We start from the raw sequence: 24,909 nt of genomic DNA, 5'->3' as shown, positions 1-24,909 counted from the left end.
GCGGCTCCGCAGGAGACAGGGCACAAAACTAAAGCTTTAGGATCAGGTGGTGTGTACTGGCTCCTCCCCCTATGACCCTCCTCCAAGCCTCAGTTAGGATACTGTGCCCGGACGAGCGTACACAATAAGGAAGGATATTGAATCCCGGGTAAGACTCATACCAGCCACACCGTATAACTTGTGATCTAAACCCAGTTAACAGTATGACAAACGTAGGAGCCTCTGAACAGACGGCTCACAACAAATAACAACCCGATTTTTTTGTAACAATAACTATGTACAAGTATTGCAGACAATCCGCACTTGGGATGGGCGCCCAGCATCCACTACGGACTACGAGAAATAGATTTATCGGTAAGTAAAATCTTATTTTCTCTGACGTCCTAAGTGGATGCTGGGGACTCCGTCAGGACCATGGGGATTATACCAAAGCTCCCAAACGGGCGGGAGAGTGCGGATGACTCTGCAGCACCGAATGAGAGAACTCCAGGTCCTCTTTAGCCAGGGTATCAAATTTGTAGAATTTTACAAACGTGTTCTCCCCCGACCACGTAGCTGCTCGGCAGAGTTGTAATGCCGAGACCCCTCGGGCAGCCGCCCAGGATGAGCCCACCTTCCTTGTGGAATGGGCCTTGACAGATTTAGGCTGTGGCAGGCCTGCCACAGAATGTGCAAGTTGAATTGTGCTACAAATCCAACGAGCAATCGTCTGCTTAGAAGCAGGAGCACCCAGCTTGTTGGGTGCATACAGTATAAACAGCGAGTCAGATTTTCTGACTCCAGCCGTCCTTGAAATGTATATTTTCAATGCCCTGACAACGTCCAGCAACTTGGAATTTTCCAAATCGCTAGTAGCCGCAGGCACCACAATAGGCTGGTTCAGGTGAAACGCTGACACCACCTTAGGCAGAAACTGAGGACGCGTCCGCAGTTCTGCCCTGTCCGAATGGAAAATCAGATATGGGCTCTTATACGATAAAGCCGCCAATTCTGATACTCTCCTGGCTGAAGCCAGGGCCAGTAGCATGGTTACTTTCCATGTAAGATATTTCAAATCCACCGATTTGAGTGGCTCAAACCAATGGGATTTGAGAAAATCCAAAACTACATTCAGGTCCCACGGAGCCACTGGGGGCACAACCGGGGGCTGTATATGTAGTACTCCTTTTACAAAAGTCTGGACTTCAGGAACTGAAGCCAATTCTTTCTGGAAGAAAATCGACAGGGCCGAAATTTGAACCTTAATGGACCCCAATTTGAGGCCCATAGACAATCCTGTTTGCAGGAAATGTAGGAATCGACCCAGTTGAAATTCCTCCGTGGGGGCCTTCCTGGCCTCACACCACGCAACATATTTTCTCCAAATGCGGTGATAATGTTGTGCAGTCACCTCCTTCCTGGCTTTAACCAGTGTAGGAATGACCTCTTCTGGAATGCCTTTTTCCTTTAGAATTCGGCGTTCAACCGCCATGCCGTCAAACGCAGCCGCGGTAAGTCTTGGAATAGACACGGTCCCTGCTGAATCAGGTCCCGTCTTAGAGGTAGAGGCCACGGATTTTCCGTGAGCATCTCCTGAAGTTCCGGGTACCAAGTTCTTCTTGGCCAATCCGGAGCCACGAGTATCGTTCTTACTCCCCTTTGCCGTATAATTCTCAGTACTTTGGGTATGAGAGGCAGAGGAGGAAACACATACACTGACTGGTACACGCACGGTGTTACCAGAGCGTCCACAGCTATTGCCTGAGGGTCTCTTGACCTGGCGCAATACCTGTCCAGTTTTTTGTTGAGGCGAGACGCCATCATATCCACCTTTGGTTTTTCCCAACGGTTCACAATCATGTGGAAGACTTCTGGATGAAGTCCCCACTCTCCCGGGTGTAGATCGTGTCTGCTGAGGAAGTCTGCTTCCCAGTTGTCTACTCCCGGAATGAACACTGCTGACAGTGCTATCACATGATCTTCCGCCCAGCGAAGGATCCTTGCAGCTTCTGCCATTGCTCTCCTGCTTCTTGTGCCGCCCTGTCTGTTTACGTGGGCGACTGCCGTGATGTTGTCCGACTGGATCAACACCGGCTGACCCTGAAGCAGGGGTTTTGCCAGGCTTAGAGCATTGTAAATTGCTCTTAGCTCCAGTATATTTATATGAAGAGACATCTCCAGGAATGACCATACTCCCTGGAAGTTTCTTCCCTATGTGACCGCTCCCCAGCCTCTCAGACTGGCATCCGTGGTCACCAGGACCCAGTCCTGTATGCCGAATCTGCGGCCCTCTAACAGATGAGCACTCTGCAACCACCACAGAAGAGACACCCTTGTCCGTGGCGATAAGGTTATCCGCTGATGCATCTGCAGATGCGATCCGGACCATTTGTCCAGCAGATCCCACTGAAAAGTTCGTGCGTGGAATCTGCCGAATGGAATTGCTTCGTAAGAAGCCATCTTTCCCAGGACTCTTGTGCATTGATGCACAGACACTTTTCCTGGTTTTAGGAGGTTCCTGACAAGTTCGGATAACTCCTTGGCTTTCTCCTCCGGAAGAAACACCTTTTTCTGAACCGTGTCCAGAATCATTCCCAGGAACAGCAGACGTGTTGTCGGGGTCAACTGAGATTTTGGAAAATTCAGAATCCACCCGTGTTGTTGCAGCACTACTTGGGTTAGTGCTACTCCGTCCTCCAGCTGTTCTCTGGACCTTGCCCTTATCAGGAGATCGTCCAAGTAAGGGATAATTAATACGCCTCTTCTTCGCAGAAGAATCATCATTTCGGCCATTACCTTGGTAAAGACCCGAGGTGCCGTGGACAATCCAAACGGCAGCGTCTGAAACTGATAATGACAGTTTTGCACCACGAACCTGAGGTACCCTTGATGTGAAGGGCAAATTGGGACATGCAGGTAAGCATCCTTTATGTCCAGGGACACCATAAAGTCCCCTTCTTCCAGATTCGCTATCACTGCTCTGAGTGATTCCATCTTGAACTTGAATTTTTGTATGTACAGGTTCAAAGATTTCAGATTTAGAATAGGTCTTACCGAGCCGTCCGGCTTCGGTACCACAAATAGCGTGGAGTAATACCCCTTTCCCTGTTGTAGGAGGGGTACCTTGACTATCACCTGCTGAGAAAACAGCTTGTGAATGGCTTCCAATACCGTCGCCCTGTCTGAGGGAGACGTTGGCAAAGCAGACTTTAGGAACCGGCGAGGGGGAGACTTCTCGAATTCCAACCTGTAACCCTGAGATACTACCTGCAGGATCCAAGGGTCCACCTGTGAGCAAGCCCACTGTGCGCTGAAATTCCTGAGTCGACCCCCCACCGCTCCTGAGTCCGCTTGTACAGCCCCAGCGTCATGCTGAGGGCTTTGCAGAACCCAGGGAGGGCTTCTGTTCCTGGGCAGGGGCTGCTTGCTGCCCTCTCTTACCCCTTCCTCTGCCCCGGGGCAGATATGACTGTCCTTTTGCCCTCTTGTTCTTATAGGACCGAAAGGACTGCGGCTGAAAAGACGGTGTCTTTTTCTGTTGGGAGGGGGTCTGAGGTAAAAAGGTGGATTTTCCGGCAGTTGCCGTGGCCACCAGATCCGATAGACCTACGCCAAATAATTCTTCCCCTTTATACGGCAATACTTCCATATGTCGTTTGGAATCCGCATCACCTGACCACTGTCGCGTCCATAAACTTCTTCTGGCAGATATGGACATCGCACTTACTCTCGATGCCAGAGTGCAAATATCCCTCTGAGCATCTCGCATATAAAGAAAAGCATCCTTTAATTGCTCTATAGTCAATAAAATACTGTCCCTATCCAGGGTATCAATATTTTCAGTCAGGGAATCCGACCAGACCACCCCAGCACTGCACATCCAGGCTGAGGCGATGGCTGGTCGCAGTATAACACCAGTATGTGTGTATATACTCTTTAGGGTAGTTTCCAGCCTCCTATCAGCTGGATCCTTGAGGGCGGCCGTATCAGGAGACGGTAACGCCACTTGTTTTGATAAGCGTGTGAGCGCCTTATCCACCCTAGGGGGTGTTTCCCAGCGCGCCCTAACCTCTGGCGGGAAAGGGTATAATGCCAATAACTTTTTTGAAATTAGCACTTTTCTATCTGGGTTAACCCACGCTTCATCACATACATCATTCAATTCCTCTGATTCAGGAAAAACTACAGGTAGTTTTTTCACCCCCCACATAATACCCCTTTTTGTGGTACTTGCAGTATCAGAGATATGCAAAGCCTCCTTCATTGCCGTGATCATATAACGTGTGGCTCTACTTGAAAATACGTTTGTTTCTTCACCGTCGACACTAGATTCAGTGTCCGTGTCTGGGTCTGTGTCGACCGACTGAGGTAAAGGGCGTTTTACAGCCCCTGACGGTGTCTGAGACGCCTGGGCAGGTACCAACTGGTTTTCCGGCCGTCTCATGTCGTCAACTGATTTTTGTAATGTGCTGACGTTATCACGTAATTCCATAAACAAAGCCATCCATTCCGGTGTCGACTCCCTGGGGGGTGACATCACCATTACCGGCAATTGCTCTGCCTCCACACCAACATCGTCCTCATACATGTCGACACACACGTACCGACACACAGCAGACACACAGGGAATGCTCTTATCGAAGACAGGACCCCACTAGCCCTTTGGGGAGACAGAGGGAGAGTTTGCCAGCACACACCCAAGCGCTATAATATATATGGGAACAACCTTATATAAGTGTTGTATCCTTATAGCAGCTTAAATATATAAAATATCGCCATAAAAAGTGCCCCCCCTCTCTGTTTTACCCTGTTTCTGTAGTGCAGTGCAGGGGAGAGTCCTGGGAGCCTTCCTCACAGCGGAGCTGAGCAGGAAAATGGCGCTGTGTGCTGAGGAGAATAAGCCCCGCCCCCTATTCCGGCGGGCTTTTCTCCCGTAGTTTGTAATATCTGGCAGGGGTTAAATACATCCATATAGCCTCAAGGGCTATATGTGATGTATTTTTTAGCCATAAAAGGTATTTACATTGCTGCCCAGGGCGCCCCCAGCAGCGCCCTGCACCCTCCTTGGTGAGAAGTGTGTGACAAACAATGGCGCACAGCTGCAGTGCTGTGCGCTACCTTCAAGAAGACTGAAGAGCCTTCTGCCGCCGGTTTCTGGACCTTCAATCTTCAGCATCTGCAAGGGGGGTCGGCGGCGCGGCTCCGGGACGAACCCCAGGGCGAGACCTGTGTTCCGACTCCCTCTGGAGCTAATGGTGTCCAGTAGCCTAAGAAGCCAATCCATCCTGCACACAGGTGAGTTGAACTTCTCTCCCCTAAGTCCCTCGATGCAGTGAGCCTGTTGCCAGCAGGACTCACTGAAAATAAGATTTTACTTACCGATAAATCTATTTCTCGGAGTCCGTAGTGGATGCTGGGGTTCCTGAAAGGACCATGGGGAATAGCGGCTCCGCAGGAGACAGGGCACAAAAAGTAAAGCTTTTTCCGATCAGGTGGTGTGCACTGGCTCCTCCCCCTATGACCCTCCTCCAGACTCCAGTTAGGTACTGTGCCCGGACGAGCGTACACAATAAGGGAGGATTTTGAATCCCGGGTAAGACTCATACCAGCCACACCAATCACACCGTACAACTTGTGATCTAAACCCAGTTAACAGTATGATAACAGCGGAGCCTCTGAAAGATGGCTTCCTTCAACAATAACCCGAATTAGTTAACAATAACTATGTACAATTTATGCAGATAATCCGCACTTGGGATGGGCGCCCAGCATCCACTACGGACTCCGAGAAATAGATTTATCGGTAAGTAAAATCTTATTTTCTCTATCGTCCTAGTGGATGCTGGGGTTCCTGAAAGGACCATGGGGATTATACCAAAGCTCCCAAACGGGCGGGAGAGTGCGGATGACTCTGCAGCACCGAATGAGAGAACTCCAGGTCCTCCTTAGCCAGAGTATCAAATTTGTAAAATTTTACAAACGTGTTCTCCCCTGACCACGTAGCTGCTCGGCAAAGTTGTAATGCCGAGACCCCTCGGGCAGCCGCCCAAGATGAGCCCACCTTCCTTGTGGAGTGGGCCTTTACAGATTTAGGCTGTGGCAGGCCTGCCCCAGAATGTGCAAGTTGGATTGTGCTACAGATCCAACGAGCAATCGTCTGCTTAGACGCCGGAGCACCCATCTTGTTGGGTGCATACAATATAAACAACGAGTCAGATTTTCTGACTCCAGCTGTCCTTGCAATATATATTTTTAATGCTCTGACAACGTCCAGTAACTTGGAGTCCTCCAAGTCACTTGTAGCCGCAGGCACTACAATAGGCTGGTTCAGATGAAATGCTGACACCACCTTAGGGAGAAAATGCGGACGAGTCCGCAGTTCTGCCCTGTCCGAATGGAAAATCAGATATGGGCTTTTGTAAGATAAAGCTGCCAATTCTGACACTCTCCTGGCAGAAGCCAGGGCTAGAAGCATGGTCACTTTCCATGTGAGATATTTCAAATCCACCTTTTTTAGTGGTTCAAACCAATGAGATTTTAGGAAATCCAAAACCACATTGAGATCCCACGGTGCCACTGGAGGCACCACAGGAGGCTGTATATGCAGCACTCCCTTAACAAAGGTCTGGACTTCAGGGACTGAAGCCAATTCTTTTTGAAAGAAAATCGACAGGGCCGAAATTTGAACCTTAATAGATCCCAATTTGAGACCCATTGACAATCCTGATTGCAGGAAATGTAGGAATCGACCCAGTTGAAATTCCTCCGTCGGAGCACTCCGATCTTCGCACCACGCAACATATTTTCGCCAAATTCGGTGATAATGTTGCACGGTTACTTCCTTCCTTGCTTTAATCAAAGTAGGAATGACTTCTTCCGGCATGCCTTTTTCCTTTAGGATCCGGCGTTCAACCGCCATGCCGTCAAACGCAGCCGCGGTAAGTCTTGAAACAGACAGGGACCCTGCTGAAGCAAGTCCCTCCTTAGAGGTAGAGGCCACGGATCTTCCGTGATCATCTCTTGAAGTTCCGGGTACCAAGTCCTTCTTGGCCAATCCGGAACCACTAGTATCGTTCTTACGCCTCTTTGCCGTATAATTCTCAATACTTTTGGTATGAGAGGCAGAGGAGGAAACACATACACCGACTGGTACACCCAAGGCGTTACCAGCGCGTCCACAGCTATTGCCTGCGGATCTCTTGACCTGGCGCAATACCTGTCCAGTTTTTTGTTGAGGCGAGACGCCATCATGTCCACCATTGGTCTTTCCCAACGGGTTACCAGCATGTGGAAGACTTCTGGATGAAGTCCCCACTCTCCCGGGTGAAGATCGTGTCTGCTGAGGAAGTCTGCTTCCCAGTTGTCCACTCCCGGGATGAACACTGCTGACAGTGCTATCACATGATTCTCTGCCCAGCGAAGAATCCTTGCAGCTTCTGCCATTGCACTCCTGCTTCTTGTGCCGCCCTGTCTGTTCACATGGGCGACTGCCGTGATGTTGTCCGACTGGATCAACACCGGTTTTCCCTGAAGCAGAGGTTCTGCCTGGCTTAGAGCATTGTATATTGCTCTTAGTTCCAGAATGTTTATGTGAAGAGACGTTTCCAGGCTCGTCCATACTCCCTGGAAGTTTCTTCCTTGTGTGACTGCTCCCCAGCCTCTCAGGCTGGCGTCCGTGGTCACCAGGATCCAATCCTGTATGCCGAATCTGCGGCCCTCCAATAGATGAGCACTCTGCAACCACCACAGAAGAGACACCCTTGTCCTTGGAGACAGGGTTATCCGCAGGTGCATCTGAAGATGCGACCCTGACCATTTGTTCAACAGATCCCTTTGGAAAATTCTTGCGTGGAATCTGCCGAATGGAATTGCTTCGTAAGAAGCCACCATTTTTCCCAGGACTCTTGTGCATTGATGTACAGACACCTTTCCTGGTTTTAGGAGGTTCCTGACAAGCTCGGATAACTCCTTGGCTTTTTCCTCCGGGAGAAAAACCTTTTTCTGAACCGTGTCCAGAATCATCCCTAGGAACAGCAGACGAGTTGTCGGCATTAACTGGGATTTTGGAATATTCAGAATCCACCCGTGCTGTTTTAGCACTTCCTGAGACAGTGCTAATCCCATCTCTAGCTGTTCTCTGGACCTCGCCCTTATTAGGAGATCGTCCAAGTATGGGATAATTAATACGCCTTTTCTTCGAAGAAGAATCATCATCTCGGCCATTACCTTTGTAAAGATCCGAGGTGCCGTGGACAATCCGAACGGCAGCGTCTGAAACTGATAGTGACAGTTTTGTACAACGAACCTGAGGTACCCCTGGTGTGAGGGGTAAATTGGAACGTGGAGATGCGCATCCTTGATGTCCAAGGATACCATAAAGTCCCCCTCTTCCAGGTTCGCTATCACTGCTCTGAGTGACTCCATTTTGAACTTGAACTTCTTTATGTACAGGTTCAAGGACTTCAGATTTAGAATAGGCCTTACCGAGCCATCCGGCTTCGGTACCACAAAAAGAGTGGAATAATACCCCTTCCCTTGTTGCAGAAGAGGTACCTTGACTATCACCTGCTGAGAGTACAGCTTGTGAATGGCTTCCAACACCGTCTCCCTTTCGGAGGGGGACGTTGGTAAAGCAGACTTCAGGAAACGGCGAGGTGGATCTGTCTCTAATTCCAACCTGTATCCCTGAGATATTATCTGCAGGATCCAGGGATCTACTTGCGAGTGAGCCCACTGCGCGCTGTAATTTTTGAGACGACCCCCCACGGTCCCCGAGTCCGCTTGAGAAGCCCCAGCGTCATGCTGAGGCTTTTGTAGAAGCCGGGGAGGGCTTCTGATCCTGGGAAGGAGCTGCCTGTTGCTGTCTCTTCCCTCGACCTCTGCCTCGTGGCAGATATGAATAGCCCTTTGCTCTCTTATTTTTAAAGGAACGAAAGGGCTGCGGTTGAAAAGTCGGTGCCTTTTTCTGTTGGGGAGTGACTTGAGGTAGAAAGGTGGATTTCCCGGCTGTAGCCGTGGCCACCAAATCTGATAGACCGACTCCAAATAACTCCTCCCCTTTATACGGCAAAACTTCCATATGCCGTTTTGAATCCGCATCGCCTGTCCACTGTCGCGTCCATAAAGCTCTTCTGGCCGAAATGGACATAGCACTTACCCGTGATGCCAGTGTGCATATATCCCTCTGTGCATCACGCATATAAAGAAATGCATCCTTTATTTGTTCTAACGACAGTAAAATATTGTCCCTGTCCAGGGTATCAATATTTTCAATCAGGGATTCTGACCAAACTACCCCCGCACTGCCCATCCAGGCAGTCGCTACAGCTGGTCGTAGTATAACACCTGCATGTGTGTATATACTTTTTTGGATATTTTCCATCCTCCTATCTGATGGATCTTTAAGTGCGGCCGTCTCAGGAGAGGGTAACGCCACTTGTTTAGATAAGCGTGTTAGCGCCTTGTCCACCCTAGGAGGTGTTTCCCAGCGCTCCCTAACCTCTGGCGGGAAAGGGTATAATGCCAATAATTTCTTTGAAATTATCAGCTTTTTATCAGGGGCAACCCACGCTTCATTACACACGTCATTTAGTTCTTCTGATTCAGGAAAAACTATAGGTAGTTTTTTCATACCCCACATAATACCCTGTTTAGTGGTACCTGTAGTATCAGCTAAATGCAACGCCTCCTTCATTGCCAAAATCATATAACGTGTGGCCCTACTGGAAAATACGGTTGATTCGTCACCGTCACCACTGGAGTCATCGCCTGTGTCTGGGTCTGTGTCGACCGACTGAGGCAAAGGGCGTTTCACAGCCCCTGACGGTGTTTGAGTCGCCTGGACAGGCACTAATTGATTGTCCGGCCGTCTCATGTCGTCCAACGACTGCTTTAGCGTGTTGACACTATCCCGTAGTTCCATAAATAAAGGCATCCATTCTGGTGTCGACTCCCTAGGGGGTGACATCCTCATATTTGGCAATTGCTCCGCCTCCACACCAATATCGTCCTCATACATGTCGACACACACGTACCGACACACAGCAGACACACAGGGAATGCTCCTAACGAAGACAGGACCCACTAGCCCTTTGGGGAGACAGAGGGAGAGTTTGCCAGCACACACCAAAAGCGCTATATATATATCAGGGATAGCCTTATAATAAGTGCTCCCTTATAGCTGCTTTGTTATATCAAAATATCGCCATAAATGTGCCCCCCCCTCTCTGTTTTACCCTGTTTCTGTAGTGCAGTGCAGGGGAGAGACTTGGGAGCCGTCCTGACCAGCGGAGCTGTGAGAGGAAATGGCGCCGTGTGCTGAGGAGATAGGCCCCGCCCCTTTTCCGGCGGGCTCGTCTCCCGCTATTTAGAAAAATTAGGCAGGGGTTAAATATCTCCATATAGCCTCTAGGGCTATATGTGAGGTATTTTTAGCCTTTATAGGTACTCATTTGCCTCCCAGGGCGCCCCCCTCCCAGCGCCCTGCACCCTCAGTGACTGCCATGTGAAGTGTGCTGAGAGGAAAATGGCGCACAGCTGCAGTGCTGTGCGCTACCTTTAGAAGACTGCAGGAGTCTTCAGCCGCCGATTCTGGACCTCTTCTGATTTCAGCATCTGCAAGGGGGCCGGCGGCGTGGCTCCGGTGACCATCCAGGCTGTACCTGTGATCGTCCCTCTGGAGCTTGATGTCCAGTAGCCAAGAAACCAATCCATCCTGCACGCAGGTGAGTTGACTCCTTCTCCCCTCAGTCCCTCGCTGCAGTGATCCTGTTGCCAGCAGGAATCACTGTAAAATAAAAAACCTAGCTAAACTTTCTCTAAGCAGCTCTTTAGGAGAGCCACCTAGATTGCACCCTTCTCGGCCGGGCACAAAAATCTAACTGGAGTCTGGAGGAGGGTCATAGGGGGAGGAGCCAGTGCACACCACCTGATCGGAAAAAGCTTTACTTTTTGTGCCCTGTCTCCTGCGGAGCCGCTATTCCCCATGGTCCTTTCAGGAACCCCAGCATCCACTAGGACGATAGAGAAAATAATAAACCTAAAAACTTTTTCTAAGCAGCTCCTTAAGAGAGCCACCTAGATTGCACCCTGCTCGGACGGGCACAAAAACCTAACTGAGGTTTGGAGGAGGGTCATAGGGGGAGGAGCCAGTACACACCACCTGATCCTAAAGCTTTAGTTTTGTGCCCTGTCTCCTGCGGAGCCGCTAATCCCCATGGTCCTGACGGAGTCCCCAGCATCCACTTAGGACGTCAGAGAAATATATATATATATATATATATATATATATATATATATATAATGGCAAGAGAAAGTGGGAGACAGGGAGAGGCAGAGGGTGATACCAGGAAAAGGCAGTGGGTGATGCCAGGGAGAGGGTGATAGTGACAGGTAAAGGCAGTGGGTGATGTCCAGCTAGAGGGTAAAAGGGAGACGGTGACGGGGAGAGGCAGTGGGTGATGCCGGGTAGAGAGTGAAAGGCAGTGGGTGACAGGGTGAGGTTGACAGGAGAGAGAAGTGACGGGGAGAGATAGTGGGAGACAGAAAGGCAGTGGATGACGGAGAGGGTGACTGGGAGAGGCAGTGGGATATATGGGCACTGGTCTGGATGAAAAGGGGGCAGTGAGATAATGGTAGGGGGGGGGGGGGGACACAATGCTGTACAAGGGGCACACTGGGCCAAATGAGGGGGCACTGTGACTGGAGAGGCTGGGGGGGGGGGGCTTCTTGCGGAGGGGCAGTGAGATGAGGGCAGTGGGTCGGTTGGGGGAGGGATGAGGGATAACACTGGGCAGGCAGGGTGGTAGACACTGGGATGGGGGGGCACTAATGGTGGGGAACAAGAGCAGGAAAAGGGGCAGACATTGTGAAGGGAGCACTGACCTGCTGCTGTTCAGTTTCAGCCTGGCTCCGCTGCAGCACTGCACACTCACACAGCAGCCTCTTGAGTAGCCCTTCCCCGATGTCCCTGCACCCTACTTGCATCCTCGGTCCCCATCTCTACCACCTCTGCACTGTCAGCTCTGTGCAGGGATCTGTCAGCCGGTGGCAGGTCCGGCTCTCTCCATCATTCTGCTATGTGAACTGTCACCCAGAAAAGACATTGGCGGCTCTGGGTCTGAACGAGCCCCCTCCCCTGCATCATCTGTCTCCTCGACCTGTGGACCTCCCTCCACCCTTGTGACTAGTGCAGCCAGGAGAGAATGACTTCTTCCCCCTGTCACCTATTCAATGGCGTCACTCACTGCCTTTCCCTTTCACCCCCTGGCTCTCTTTCTCACACTATCTTTTCCTGTCACCCAATGCCTCACCCTCTGCCTCTCCGCTGTGTCACTATATCCCCATCACCCTCTCTCATCTGTCATCCTCTGCTTCTCCATACATCACCCTTTCCCTGTCATATGGATACAGCATCCCCCATGAGGCCATGCCCTTGTTGTGAGGTCATGCCCATTCTTCCGGGAGAGTGTGTGCCTCCATCTTACCCAAACAATCCCCTCCATTACCTAGTCATGGTGCCCCCAATGTAATTTTGTATTGGTTCAGCCACTGTATATAGTATATAGTCGGGCAGGGACAGCATGATTCCACATGAGATTAAGGTGAAACGGTGGGATTTTGCAGAACTGGAGCAGCAGCAATAGGTCTGGAATCCAGTCCGGGTTTTAGCGGAGTCTATTGTAAGAGACAGCTGGGCTAATCACTACAATTTGTCTGCTACTTTTAAAAATGTGTTTGTTCAGTGCCAGCAAGTGGCCAGGCGATAGGTTGGGGTCTGCGGTTACATTAGACCTGTAAAACCTGCATGTTCAGCGTAACCTGCCTGAGTTGGAAATAAACTGAGTTGGACTGTACTCTGTCTGTGTGGTTCGGTCACAAAATAAATAAATAAATAAATAGATAGAAAGATAATAGATAAAAAAAACTCAATGTGCTAGTATATGTACTTAAGGACACTACTTATGAGTAGGCTGATACTATATTATGAGTAGGTTGATACTAAATTAGTTTTAATACTATATTCTTGGCCCCTTGCCAAAACAGGGCCGATAATTTGAATAGATAAAAAGGTGTTTTTTTTGGGAGAGTGCCCTACTTTTATTTAATGTAAAGAAATCTTCTTTATTGGTTTAGACTGATAATTAAAAAATATATTATTTTAAAAGGCATATGTGTATTCAGAGGATGATGAATAGTTAATTCCTTAAACTTGTTTTCTAGAGTACACCCAATGACTCCTCAACATATGTATATGTTGTAAACAATTTATTATCAATAAAACATATTAAAACAATTTGCATATATTGTCAATACAATTTTTCCTTATACGCAAATTATATACCTGTAGGTGTCAGCATACAACCAAAGTAGTTCTAATTGCCTAAGAACTACTTTGGTTGTATGCTGACGCCTATGGGTGTATAGTGTATAGATCAGTCAAAACCAATAAAGAAGATTTCTGTGCATTAAAAAAAAGTAGGGTGCACACCAAAAAAACCCCAATAAATAAATATTATATATATATATATATATATATATATATATAAAAATATATATTACATATATATATATATATATATATTTGTAACATTATGGAAAAAATGGGCTCAGCACAAGACTGAAAAACCTTTAGAGGTAAGGGGCTAAACAAGTGTTATGAATTATAGCAAACCAATCTGACAGTAAAGTAGGAAGTGGCAGAGGGAGCGCATGCAGCCCTAGGACTCGCAGTTCTAGTACTTATAATAAGTAGATGAGCTAGACCTACTGTATATGCTGGCAATCAAGATATTAACAAATCTCAATACCTAAAAAAGCTCGCTTACAAAAAAATATGAAACAGTCTATGTAACCCCTCGTTTTCGCTCACCAAAATATAAGAAAATGTGTTGATCTACGGAATCTCATTTGTCAGTGTGGACTCGGGAAGAATGATTTCACGGCGGCCATCTTAGGTGCCGGGAGAGGAGATCCGGCTGCAGCAAGGAGGAGACGGCTGACGGCCCCCCGGGTGAGTGAGACCTACAGACCCGGCTCGGACGAGCGGACGGCGGGCCTCTCCTCCCTCCCCGTAAACTTTGGCCGGGCACCCGCCTGGTGCCGCTGCGCTCGCCCTCCCTCCCTCTGACATCGGCCTGGCTGGGGCCCAGCACGACGACGCTTGCTGCAGGTGCACCCCCTGCAAGTATTAAAACCTGCCTGTACCATCTGGAGTGAGTGCTGCCCTTGGTAGGGGGTGGAGAGTCCCCCCCCCCCCCCCCCTGCAGATACCCTTGTCCACGACTGGGAGCTCTGGGGCACCCCTGCTTTCCGGAGTGGCCTCCCACGGCCGTGGGTGGCTGGCCGGAGGGGCCTGAGGATCAGATTGACCTTCCACAACCTCAGCTTCTACGGGGCTGCAACATAGAGGCCTAACACACCACGACAGGAAAGGGGTCAATAATAAGGAAGCGACTCCCGTCCCTACCGTTACCGTTACATACCTACCTTGGTCGGAATCTTTCCTGGCGAGGGGGATACACCCCCTGACCCTGCGCCTGGGATGGCCAGAAATTCATTGTTTACAGTGAGGGCGACTAGTTCAATGGCCCTGTCTACGCCGCACATACCGATGTAAACCAAGAGATTTCTCCCACCTCTGCCACTATCCACGTGATGTCTTGTTAGCTTCTGGAAAAGTGGAGCCTCCTGGTTTCTCCATCCTCAGTGTTTGGATACATTAAGCTATCTTCATCTGGGCTTTACCATGCCCACTAGGCGCGGCAAACCGGCAAAACCTGCACAGCAGCTTTCATTTTTCAAATCATCCCCGAAAATGCCTGGCCCTAAAGTCACCGGGCCCTCTACAGCAGGGGCAGTTCCCCAGACCCCTCCGTTACTGGAGGTGCATCCGTCGGCCACGACCTTGGATAAGGTTGGAGACGGGGAGGCCCTCACGGTGGGCACCATGAAGTTGCTTTTGACCCGCTTTAAAGAGGAAGTGGCAGCTGAGTTCCGTACCACCTTAACGGCATGCCAACAATCTATAGATGATCTGGGTGGCCGTACGGACCACTTGGAAACTAAAATGGAAGAAGTCGTGGGGTCTCATAACAACCTACTGGACTCTCATGATGCATTAGAAGCAGAGGTGAAGCTTTTACAGGACAAGGTCACAGATCTGGAAGATCGATCGCGTCGCAGCAATCTTAAGCTACGCGGAGTCCCCGAGTCGGTGTCACACAGTAGTTTGCACGATTACGCGGTGACCATTTTTAAAGGCCCTGCTGCCTCGGCTTACATCTACAGACCTCATTATTGACCGAATACACCGGCTACCGAAGGCCAGAGCGGCCCCAGGAGATGCACCGAGAGACGTCCTCATGAAGATGCACTACTTTCATGTTAAAGAGGCCTTACTGAAAGCATCCAGACCGACGTCTGATACATCTTCAGCCCTACAAGGACTTCAACTCTTTGGGGATCTATCTGCAGCCACTCTCTACAAACGGCGATCATTTCATCAGATCACTACGGCCCTCAGAAAGGCTGATATCCCATATAGATGGGGTTTCCCCACCAAGCTGCTGATCCACCGGGATGGCTCTACTGTCTCTATCTCTACTGCAGATGAAGGAGAAAAGCTGCTTAAATCATGGAATATCACGGAATCCACGGCGGGCTCCTCCCCCCGACGTCTTCAGCAGGACTGGTCGTCGGTGAAGTGAGGATGCTGGCTCTGTGACGGATACCTTACCGTTATGGTAACAATGTTACGACTCCAGTGACTCTTCAGATAAAGGCTTTATCCCATGCATAAAGGGCCATAGTCTGTCGGGACGGGGGGCGCTAGGTATAGCGAAAGTAATGTCTCTGTTTTGAAGCATTTTATTGATTCCCTGCTAGGCTCAATTAGTTGCTCTTTTTCTTTTTGGGGAGCTGTGCCTGGCATCCCCCCGGACATGACTGTTTATATTACGATGGCCTGTGGGATTAGTTTTAAAGCTTGGTAAGCTATATGAGCCGCTGGACTAGTTCTAATGTTAGAAGTAATAGTTCTGGGTTTTTTTATGTTGGAGCACCTGTGCTCCGCCGTATTTGCTCTTCAGGTTCCGTGCGCACAGAAGTGCATACATCTGTTATTATGTTATCCACATCTGTTATTATGTTATCAAGATGTCCTTATATTCTTCGGTTTAAAGTGAATAAGTATGGCAGCGGGTGGGAGTTATGCCGCTAACCCCTCCCTTAGCCTACACAGTCGCCTTACTATGGCGACTGGATGTGATCTCACGAGAGATCAATTTAGTTTGGTTTTGTCTTGTATTTTATGTTTGTCTTCCCACATGTACTCCTATATGTTTCCCCCTCCCTATCAGGTATACCGGTCTCAGCACAGATATTGGTCATCAGAGATATCAGTTCCTTCTGTAATTGAAAATGGTGAAGATAGTTTCCATTAATGCCAAAGGGCTTAACTCTCCTCAAAAACGTAGAGTAGCCTTGAACTATTTTTATAAGCTCAGGGCACACGTAGTAGCTGTTCAGGAAACCCATTTTCAGAGTCAAAATCCTCCCCTCTTCACTAATTCACGTTACCCCCTTTGCTATACTGCAAATGGCCCCACCAAGAAAGCCGGCGTAGCCCTCCTCATAGCACAACACTGCCCGTTTGTCCTGTCCTCTAAATATGAAGACCCTGACGGGAGATATTTAATTTTAGTAGGTCGACTAGATAATGTGGAGACCACTCTAGTCTCCTGCTACGCCCCCAATACCAAACAAATAAAATTCCTTAGAACCTTTTGTAGAACTCTTCAAGAGCATACGAAAGGAGCCCTGTTGATCCTTGGAGATTTCAACATGGTGCTGGACCCCAATTTAGATCGCTCTCGTCCAACCCGAACTTTTCGTAGCAGTCCGACCCAGGATCCCTCAGGCAGATTCGGTCAATTGTTAGCTGAATATTCGCTGTATGATGCATGGAGAGCCAAACACCCTGCAGAACGTGATTACACCTTCTTTTCCCACGTCCATAGTTCGTACTCTAGAATAGACTTGGCGTTAGTTGATAAGTGGACGTTAGCTGCCATTAGTAAGGTGGACATATTACCTATGTCTTGGTCAGATCATTCACCACTTGTTATGATCTGGGAAGCCGATAAGAGAGAGGTCCCCCATGGCCCCTGGAGATTGGGCCCGTACCTTCTATCCCGCCCTGAGGCCCGCCAGGCCATTCAGCAATCTTTAGACCTATACTTAGCTACTAACTGCCCCAAGGACACAAACGTCTTCAACCATTGGTGTTCTCTGAAAGCGGTGGTTAGAGGCTCCGCAATCCAAATAGCAGCTAGACTTAAACGTGAGTATAAAAGTAGACAGGCCTCGGCCGAACGGGAGGCTGCTCGTCTGGAAACTGCACATAAAAGTGACCCCAATAATAAAGCCCTCTTTAAGGAACTCCTTGCTGCCCGCGACAAAGTGAATGCATTTGCCCTATCGGAGGTACATCGCAATCTGCAGCGACTCAATCAACAATATTATAGGCTTGGTAATAGAGCGGGACGCTTGCTGGCGCGTAAACTAAGGGGACGTAGAGCTAAAGAACGCATACATGCTGTACATACTGCATCGGGAGTTAAAGTAACCGATCCGGGAGAGATAGCCAATGCGTTTGCCGAATACTATTCACAGTTGTACAACCTTAGAGATGATCCTGATACCCCTCAGCCTTCCTTGGTGGACATTGCTGGTTTCTTGGAGGGGCTGTCCCTTCCCACTATTGACCCTCAGACCCTTGAATACCTTAGTTCGCCCTGGGTGCATGAGGAAGTCGTGGCAGCTATTGAATCCTGCCCAGTAAACAAGGCCCCGGGCCCAGATGGATACCCCGCCAACTTCTATAAAACCTTTAAATCTACTCTTGCCCCGATTTTAGTGTCAGTTTTCAACGAAGCCTCAGACTCCACATGCTTCCCGAAAGAGATGTTGGAGGCCCGTATAGTTACCATCCCTAAGGCGGGTAAATCTCCTGCTGTGGTCCAGAACTACCGCCCGATAGCACTGTTAAACACGGATCTTAAACTGTTCGCTAAGTTGGTTGCAAATAGGATATCCCCACTCTTACCCAGTCTGATTAACCCTGACCAGGTAGGTTTTGTTCTTGGACGGCAAGCATCTGATAACACACGGAGGGTTATCAATTTGATTGAACGCTGCCAAGCCCGAGACGAGCCTCTCTTGCTTCTCTCTTTGGATGCAGAGAAGGCATTTGATAGGCTGCACTGGGACTATCTGCGGGCTACCTTGGACTGCTTTGGATTTGCAGGTAGGATACTCGACTCCATCCTGGCCCTGTACTCCTCCCCATCGGCCTCGGTGTTCACCAATGGTTGTAATTCATATACATTCAATATCACAAATGGGACCCGTCAAGGTTGCCCCCTTTCACCCCTCATTTTTGTGCTGGCTATTGAGCCCTTGGCGGAGCGGATCAGGACACTAGACTCCATTGCTGGCCCAGTGGTGGAAGGGACGCACCATAAAATATGTCTTTTTGCTGACGATATCTTAGTATGCCTTAGCGACCCTGAATCGTCATTACCGCATTTACACTCTCTCTTAGACTCCTATGCAGCGATCTCCTATTATAAGCTAAATACCACTAAGACCGAGGCCCTCCCTCTGAATATTTCAGATGACGCTCTTAGGCGTCTAAAGACGGCCTACAAATACGCATGGCAACTCAGGTCACTTAAATATTTGGGTGTGCAAATTTCCAGAGGGCGAGATTTAATGGGATGTAACTATGACCCCCTCTTTAGAACATTTGAGCTATTTATTAAAGACTGGATGATGCAGGAGGTTTCATGGGTCGGACGAGTAGCAGCTGCGAAGATGGTGCTCTTACCCAAACTGATGTACCTTTTCCGCACCATTCCTAGGACCTTCCCTAAAGATATTTGCAATAGATTTAACCGTTTACTATCAAACTATGTGTGGGGGGGCTCAAAACCGAGGATAGCAAAATCCACCCTGGTTGCGCGGAAGTGTGACGGGGGAGTGGCCTACCCAGATTTAGAGAGATACCACAATGCTTGTTTACTCGCTCAGGCCAGAGACTGGTTCACTCAAGACACCCCTAAACCATGGGTGGCACTGGAACGGAGTGCCGTCTCCCCCTTCGCACTATCCGACTTGTTTTGGCTGCCTACAGCTTCTATCCCTCCAGAGGGGGTGAGAAACGCGGCGGTTCAGGCAACGTTGTTAGCATGGAAAACCGTACTTAAATCCCTCCCCGCCGGAGCCCTTCCCTCCCCCCAATTGTCTCTCCACACCATAGCCACATTGATCCCAAACCTTCATTTACACCATTGGCGAGACAGGGGCCTCTCCACCTTGAAGGATGTCCTTCGGGACGGTGTGTTAGTCCCATTTTCCTTACTTCAGGAACAATTCCAGGTACCTAAACAAGATTTTCACAGATATCTGCAATTGAGGCATTGGCTTCAAAGTTTTTCTCCTAACCGAGTCCCCCATATTGGCCCCCCTAAATTGCTGATGTCACTCCTGTTGCCTGTCAGTAATAAAGGCGGCATCTCCAGATGGTACCAATATCTTGTGACTGGGGCCCGGCGTGGGGTATTCCCCTCACAGACCAAATGGGAAAAAGACCTCCCTGCGGTCTTCACCGAGGATATTTGGAAAATTATCTTTCAATCCTGCTTTAAAATTTCTAAATGTATAAATCATTGTGAAATGTACTACAAATTGGTCCATAGGGTGTACTTTACGCCGGAACGCTTGCACAAGATTTGGCCTGATGTCTCTGCTAGTTGCTGGAGGAACTGTGGGATGGTGGGGGATATCCTTCACATTTTCTGGCTATGCCCAGCAATCCGGTCACTTTGGAGAGATGTGTTTCTTTTCATATCACTTGTCCTGGGGGTATCCCTTACACCTGACCCCCTATTAGCACTATTTCACTACTACCGTGGTGAGATGTCTAACTGCGACAGATATCTCTTAGGTCACATCCTCATAGCAACTAAGGCCGCCATTGCCTCCAAATGGAAGTCGGCGGTCGTTCCCACGCTATCAATGATAGAACAAAAAGTTCACCAACATTATGTGTTTGAAACGTCGGAGGGCGGATTTTCCCCCGGGATTCCCAATATGAGTAGGAAATGGGATAAGTGGTTCCTATATAGAGAGAAATTGGGCCAAAGTAGTTTATCCGGTACCAGGATTGCCCTACCTGACCCTTCTGAGCTTAACTCCCCAAACCAAGATGGCCCCTAATTCAATTCAATACGGGTTTCAGATCTCACCACTTTCATTATGTTTATATTCTGATGTTATTGCTATTCACAGATGTCCCTGATACCTAACCCTCCTTCCCCTTGTCTTAATTAGTTCTGTTATGTACTTGTCTTCTCCCCCTATTTCTGTTTTATTTCTCATTTACAAATTCAAATGTAACCATAATTTGTACAAAATTTCAATAAAAATCTAATATTTAAAAAAAAAAAAAGAATGATTTCACATAGGGCAAGAATAAGTCACATACTAGAAAACACGTCTAAAGACAACTACACTTTCACAGCAATATTAACATGTTAGCTATCAAACCACATGGAGACTGTTATTGCCACTGTGGCTTAACAAAATATGTGTAACTATCCAAGATCAGGAAAGAAAGTATCCAATTCATTACAGGGTTGGGCCCAGAGAAGAATATTTAAAAAAATATATTTTATAGATCATTTCTGCACTTGGTAGCATGAGGGCAGGGGCATTTTAAGAGAGTAGGGGACCCGCATGCAGCCTCCATCGTGGGCCCCCTCCTCTCCGGCAGCTATTAGACTGTGGCATTATGCCAGAGTCTACTGCGCATGTGCAGGTCTCTGGGAACATGGCGTCCGTGTCTTGTTCCTGGGGACATCTCCAGTGCATGTGCGCAAATCACTCGGAAATGGCCGCTGCGGCCATTTTCCGAGTGACTTATGCCCGCAGGACCGCACCGCAGGACTGCCGCCACCGCAGGACTCCCGCCACCGCAGGACTCCGGAGTGGCAAGTATCAAGGGGGTGATTCCGAGTTGTTCGCTCGCTAGCTGCTTTTAGCAGCATTGCACACGCTAAGCCGCTGCCCTCTGGGAGTGTATTTTAGCATAACAGAATTGCGAACGAAAGATTAGCAGAATTGTGAACAGAAATTTCTTAGCAGTTTCTGAGTAGCTCCAGACTTACTCAGCCACTGCGACCAGCTCAGTCCTTTTCGTTCCTGGTCACAAACACAACCAGCGTTTGCCCAACCACTCCCCCGTTTCTCCAGCCACTCCTGCGTTTTGCAACTCGAACGCCTGCGTTTTTCCGCACACTCCCATAAAACGGCCAGTTTCTGCCCAGAAATACCCACTTCCTGTCAATCACACTCCGATCAGCACAGCGATGAAAAATCTTTGTTATGCCGTGAGTAAAATACCTAACTTTTGTGTAAAATAACTAAGCGCATGCGCTCTGCGAACCTTGCGCATGCGCAGTAAGCGACTAATCGCAGTATAGCAAAAAACGGCAATGAGCGAACAACTCGGAATGACCCCCAATATATGGATGCGGTGTGGGCCCCCCAGGACCCAGGGGCCCGTGTGCACCGCACCCATTATAGAAACGCCTATGCATGAAGGGGTCTCTTTGTATTTCATAACGGATTTCACATTTTACTGGCTGCTATATTGTATTGCATGACCTATGCTGTAGTTTCTTTTTATTTTGCTAATAATGTTAATATTCAGTATTTACTTGGAACTCTCTCATTCTCAATGTGGAAGAATCTCCAAAAGACTCTGGGGTCACAGATCTTTTATGATCGATGCTAAGATATAATATGCTTAAATGGAAAATGCACTAGAGCAAGGAATAATGGATTCCAACTATTCTAGACAGCACTGTTTAAATCATCTTCAAAATGCATATCAATATAATCAATCCAACATACGCCCCAGCTTCGATAATTTGTGAAGAAGATTAAAACCACATTTCTATACGACTCCTGCACTTTATTGATGTGACTATGTCAATTCTGGAATTTAATATTGATTGATATAGGCCATCCACATTCATTAGCCATCGTGAACAATACAGAAGACCTGTTTACAGCAGAACGCTTTCAGTGAGATAAACATGGTGTTTATCTAGGGACACTGAGGCATGAGATGTATTTTTTCAGTATTGAAACATTACTTCTGAATTTGTTATTTAGGGTTTTAATGCTCAACTCCTAGTAAGCTCTTTCTATAGGTTTTCCATATAGGAATTTTCAATTATAGGTTTAACCTGAATACTAAATTATTGTTTTAAAGATTTTGGCAAAATGCATTTATGGATACTCAATAGTAGATCAAAGAGCATTAGTGCTGAATGTTCCATAGAAATTGATTGCAATACAATTTATTATTCATAATACAGGACTGTGACATTAGAAGGTCTATGAAAGGCTATCAGTTTTGCATTTGTTTGGAATGTAGATCTCAGTTCGAGGTTGTGTAATGTATTGTAGTACACATTCCCACATATCCAGTAACTAAGGGGGTTACTCAGCTTCAGTAGCAGTTCTGCTAAAATCGCAGAACTGCTAAGTCTAATAGTCGCATGCTGAGATCCGTCCAGCACAGGGCAAGGCCACCCAGTATGTCAAGCACCACCCTGCGATGCAATCGCATTTCAAATGCATCGCAGAAATTGACAAAACATTGGGAATACCGGTTACCCCCCTGCATACGAAGCTGGGCTGCGTATGCAGACACACCGGTGCCATGTTTTCCATTGCAGAGATCGGTGGGATCGCATGCATGTCCAAACTAGAGCCGGCAATAGCGATGCGCTGTCGCAGGCACCCCTACACACGGAGCGATGTGTTCTTAACTGCTAAGCAATCTAGTGAGATTGCTAGAAATTAAGTGAACATCGCTCCGTGTGTACTCCCCTTTAACGTTACAATGAACAATCTACAGATCAGTTACTTAATCTGCTCTTCTCTAGGTAATACTTTACCCTACTTTAAGACTTTGTACTCCAGGCCCTTTGCAGCTCAGCACTAATTTGCTCATTTGTCTTTGAATTTCACTTCTTTTTGAACAATTGTAAAATATTCATAACAACAGATCTTTGTGTCAGACGGGTTAAAAAAAACACAAGGAAAAGAAAAACCAGTCTGTCTCTTAAGGGCTTCATGGTTCTAGGGGAAAAAAAGCAGACTCAGAAGAATGATTATGTAGAAAGGAAGGTCAATGCAGAGAGGAAAATGTACATTTAAAAAAAGGACAAAACCTTTTTATGATATAAAAGTGGAGGGACATAAAATAAAAATAGGTATTATAATGGTGGTGGTGGTGGTGGTGGGGGTTGAGTCTTGTGCAGGAAGACAAGGGTATAATACTGTAGATCATCTAAATAAATATTTCTGTTCAACATGTATATTATAAGTAGAAGGAAAGGAATCTAAGTTAAACAACACTAATATTGACACAATGAAGGTGGACCTTTACACAGCAGAGGACCTTGAAAGGATTTTTAACACTGAAAGATAAGTCAATGGGACCAGACAGTGTAGAGTCGAGAAAAGCTTAGTGGGTGCTAGTTATACAATAACTGAATTATTTATTTCCCAAGACCCTATGTATATGGACTTACTGGGGAGAGGCCATGTCAAACTATCCTGTTTGTTTTTTTTTGTTTGTTTTTTGACTGAGTGACTACATTTACGTAAGTTCTTTCACATTGAGCCACTTCAAAATGCTGGGTTGGGCCACAAGCCTGAAAGGGGTCTCAAGCCACGTTGCATCCGGGAAACATCAGTGTACAAATTCTCAGGTGCGTCCCAGCTCTGCCAATCTGAAAGTGGTATAAATTACCTCAATACTTACAGCTTGAAGCAGTGTATGGTATATTGAAGTGAAATTTGAGTATAAATAGAATAGTTTTCCAACAAAAGTGGTAAAGGATAATACAGGGCAATTTATACATGCTTGGAATAAATATAAAACTATCTTTAATCTATGAGGTTTTAGTCATAAAATTGGGCAAACTAAATGGTCCATTTGGTTCTATTGTCAATCTCTATACTTCAATGTTTCATACTGTATATGAGCAACTGGGATTCAATCAATTATATTTGGGATTTTACACCCTTTATCTCTATTTCCATGATTAAGGGGATATTCAATTGGCACAGAAAATTTTCAGTTCGTGGAAAAACAGGGTTTTCTCGCTGATTTTTTTTTTCTCCTTATTCAATTATACACTATTTTTCGGCCGAAAAATATTCTATTTTTGGCTGAAACCACATAAGATCCTGGATAAATTCCTGGGCCTAGGTGTTTTTGCAAATAAAAAGGGGCTGAATATCAGGTATTTTGTGCAAAACAAAATCCCTGATAACTGCTAGCATCGAGGACAATTGAATATCCCCAGGGGGTCAATTAGCCGCAGTAAATTACCACACAGTTGAATATTCCCCTAAATCTTATATTTGTCACAAATATTTACCAGTCATTAGGCCTATATTGCCATCATTCTTTCCCAATTGTCACCACTATTACAACCAATGTGTTGCCCCTAATAAGTAATAACAGGGTAATTTAAGAAAGCTCAATGTAAAAAGAGGGGGGAAAAAAGACAAAAATACACAAGTGTCTTTTTTTTCCAGCAAGTGAAGCCACAACTCTGCAGCACATGCATACTGAACAGACAGCTAAACAAGTGCTGTCACATTAATACACTGTGATGTTCTTTTCCCTGAGAAGTAAAATATTGAATAATAAACAAGATGAAGGCCCAAGAATCCAGGTGTGTTTATAAATAATACAGAGTACAAGTCTCTAAAGGCCAATATAAGTGGTGCAGTACTTGGCATGCCCGACTGAAACATCCCTGAGCTCAGTATCATTAC

The 24,909-nt window shown here is 47.4% G+C and overlaps 1 protein-coding gene across 5 annotated transcripts in view; it reads right to left on the bottom strand.

The window, feature by feature from the left end:
• SLC41A2 (solute carrier family 41 member 2) overlaps positions 1-24,909 on the bottom strand; it is a 264,977-nt gene that overhangs the window by 25,224 nt on the left and 214,844 nt on the right. The window contains exon 11 of one of the 5 annotated variants that reach the window (XM_063927765.1): positions 23,019-23,196. The exons of the other annotated variants lie outside the window; for them this stretch is intronic. Within the exon in view, the coding sequence (XP_063783835.1) occupies positions 23,065-23,196 (132 nt within the window). The 3' untranslated portion in view covers positions 23,019-23,064. Of the gene's footprint in view, positions 1-23,018; positions 23,197-24,909 lie in introns of those variants that run through there. 5 annotated transcript variants of the gene reach the window in all.

Source organism: Pseudophryne corroboree, chromosome 6 (assembly GCF_028390025.1).
Source record: "Pseudophryne corroboree isolate aPseCor3 chromosome 6, aPseCor3.hap2, whole genome shotgun sequence".
NCBI classification, from domain to species: Eukaryota; Metazoa; Chordata; class Amphibia; order Anura; family Myobatrachidae; genus Pseudophryne; species Pseudophryne corroboree.
The sequence above is the reverse complement of the archived record's forward strand: the minus strand, read 5'-3'. Positions and strand labels throughout refer to the sequence as shown.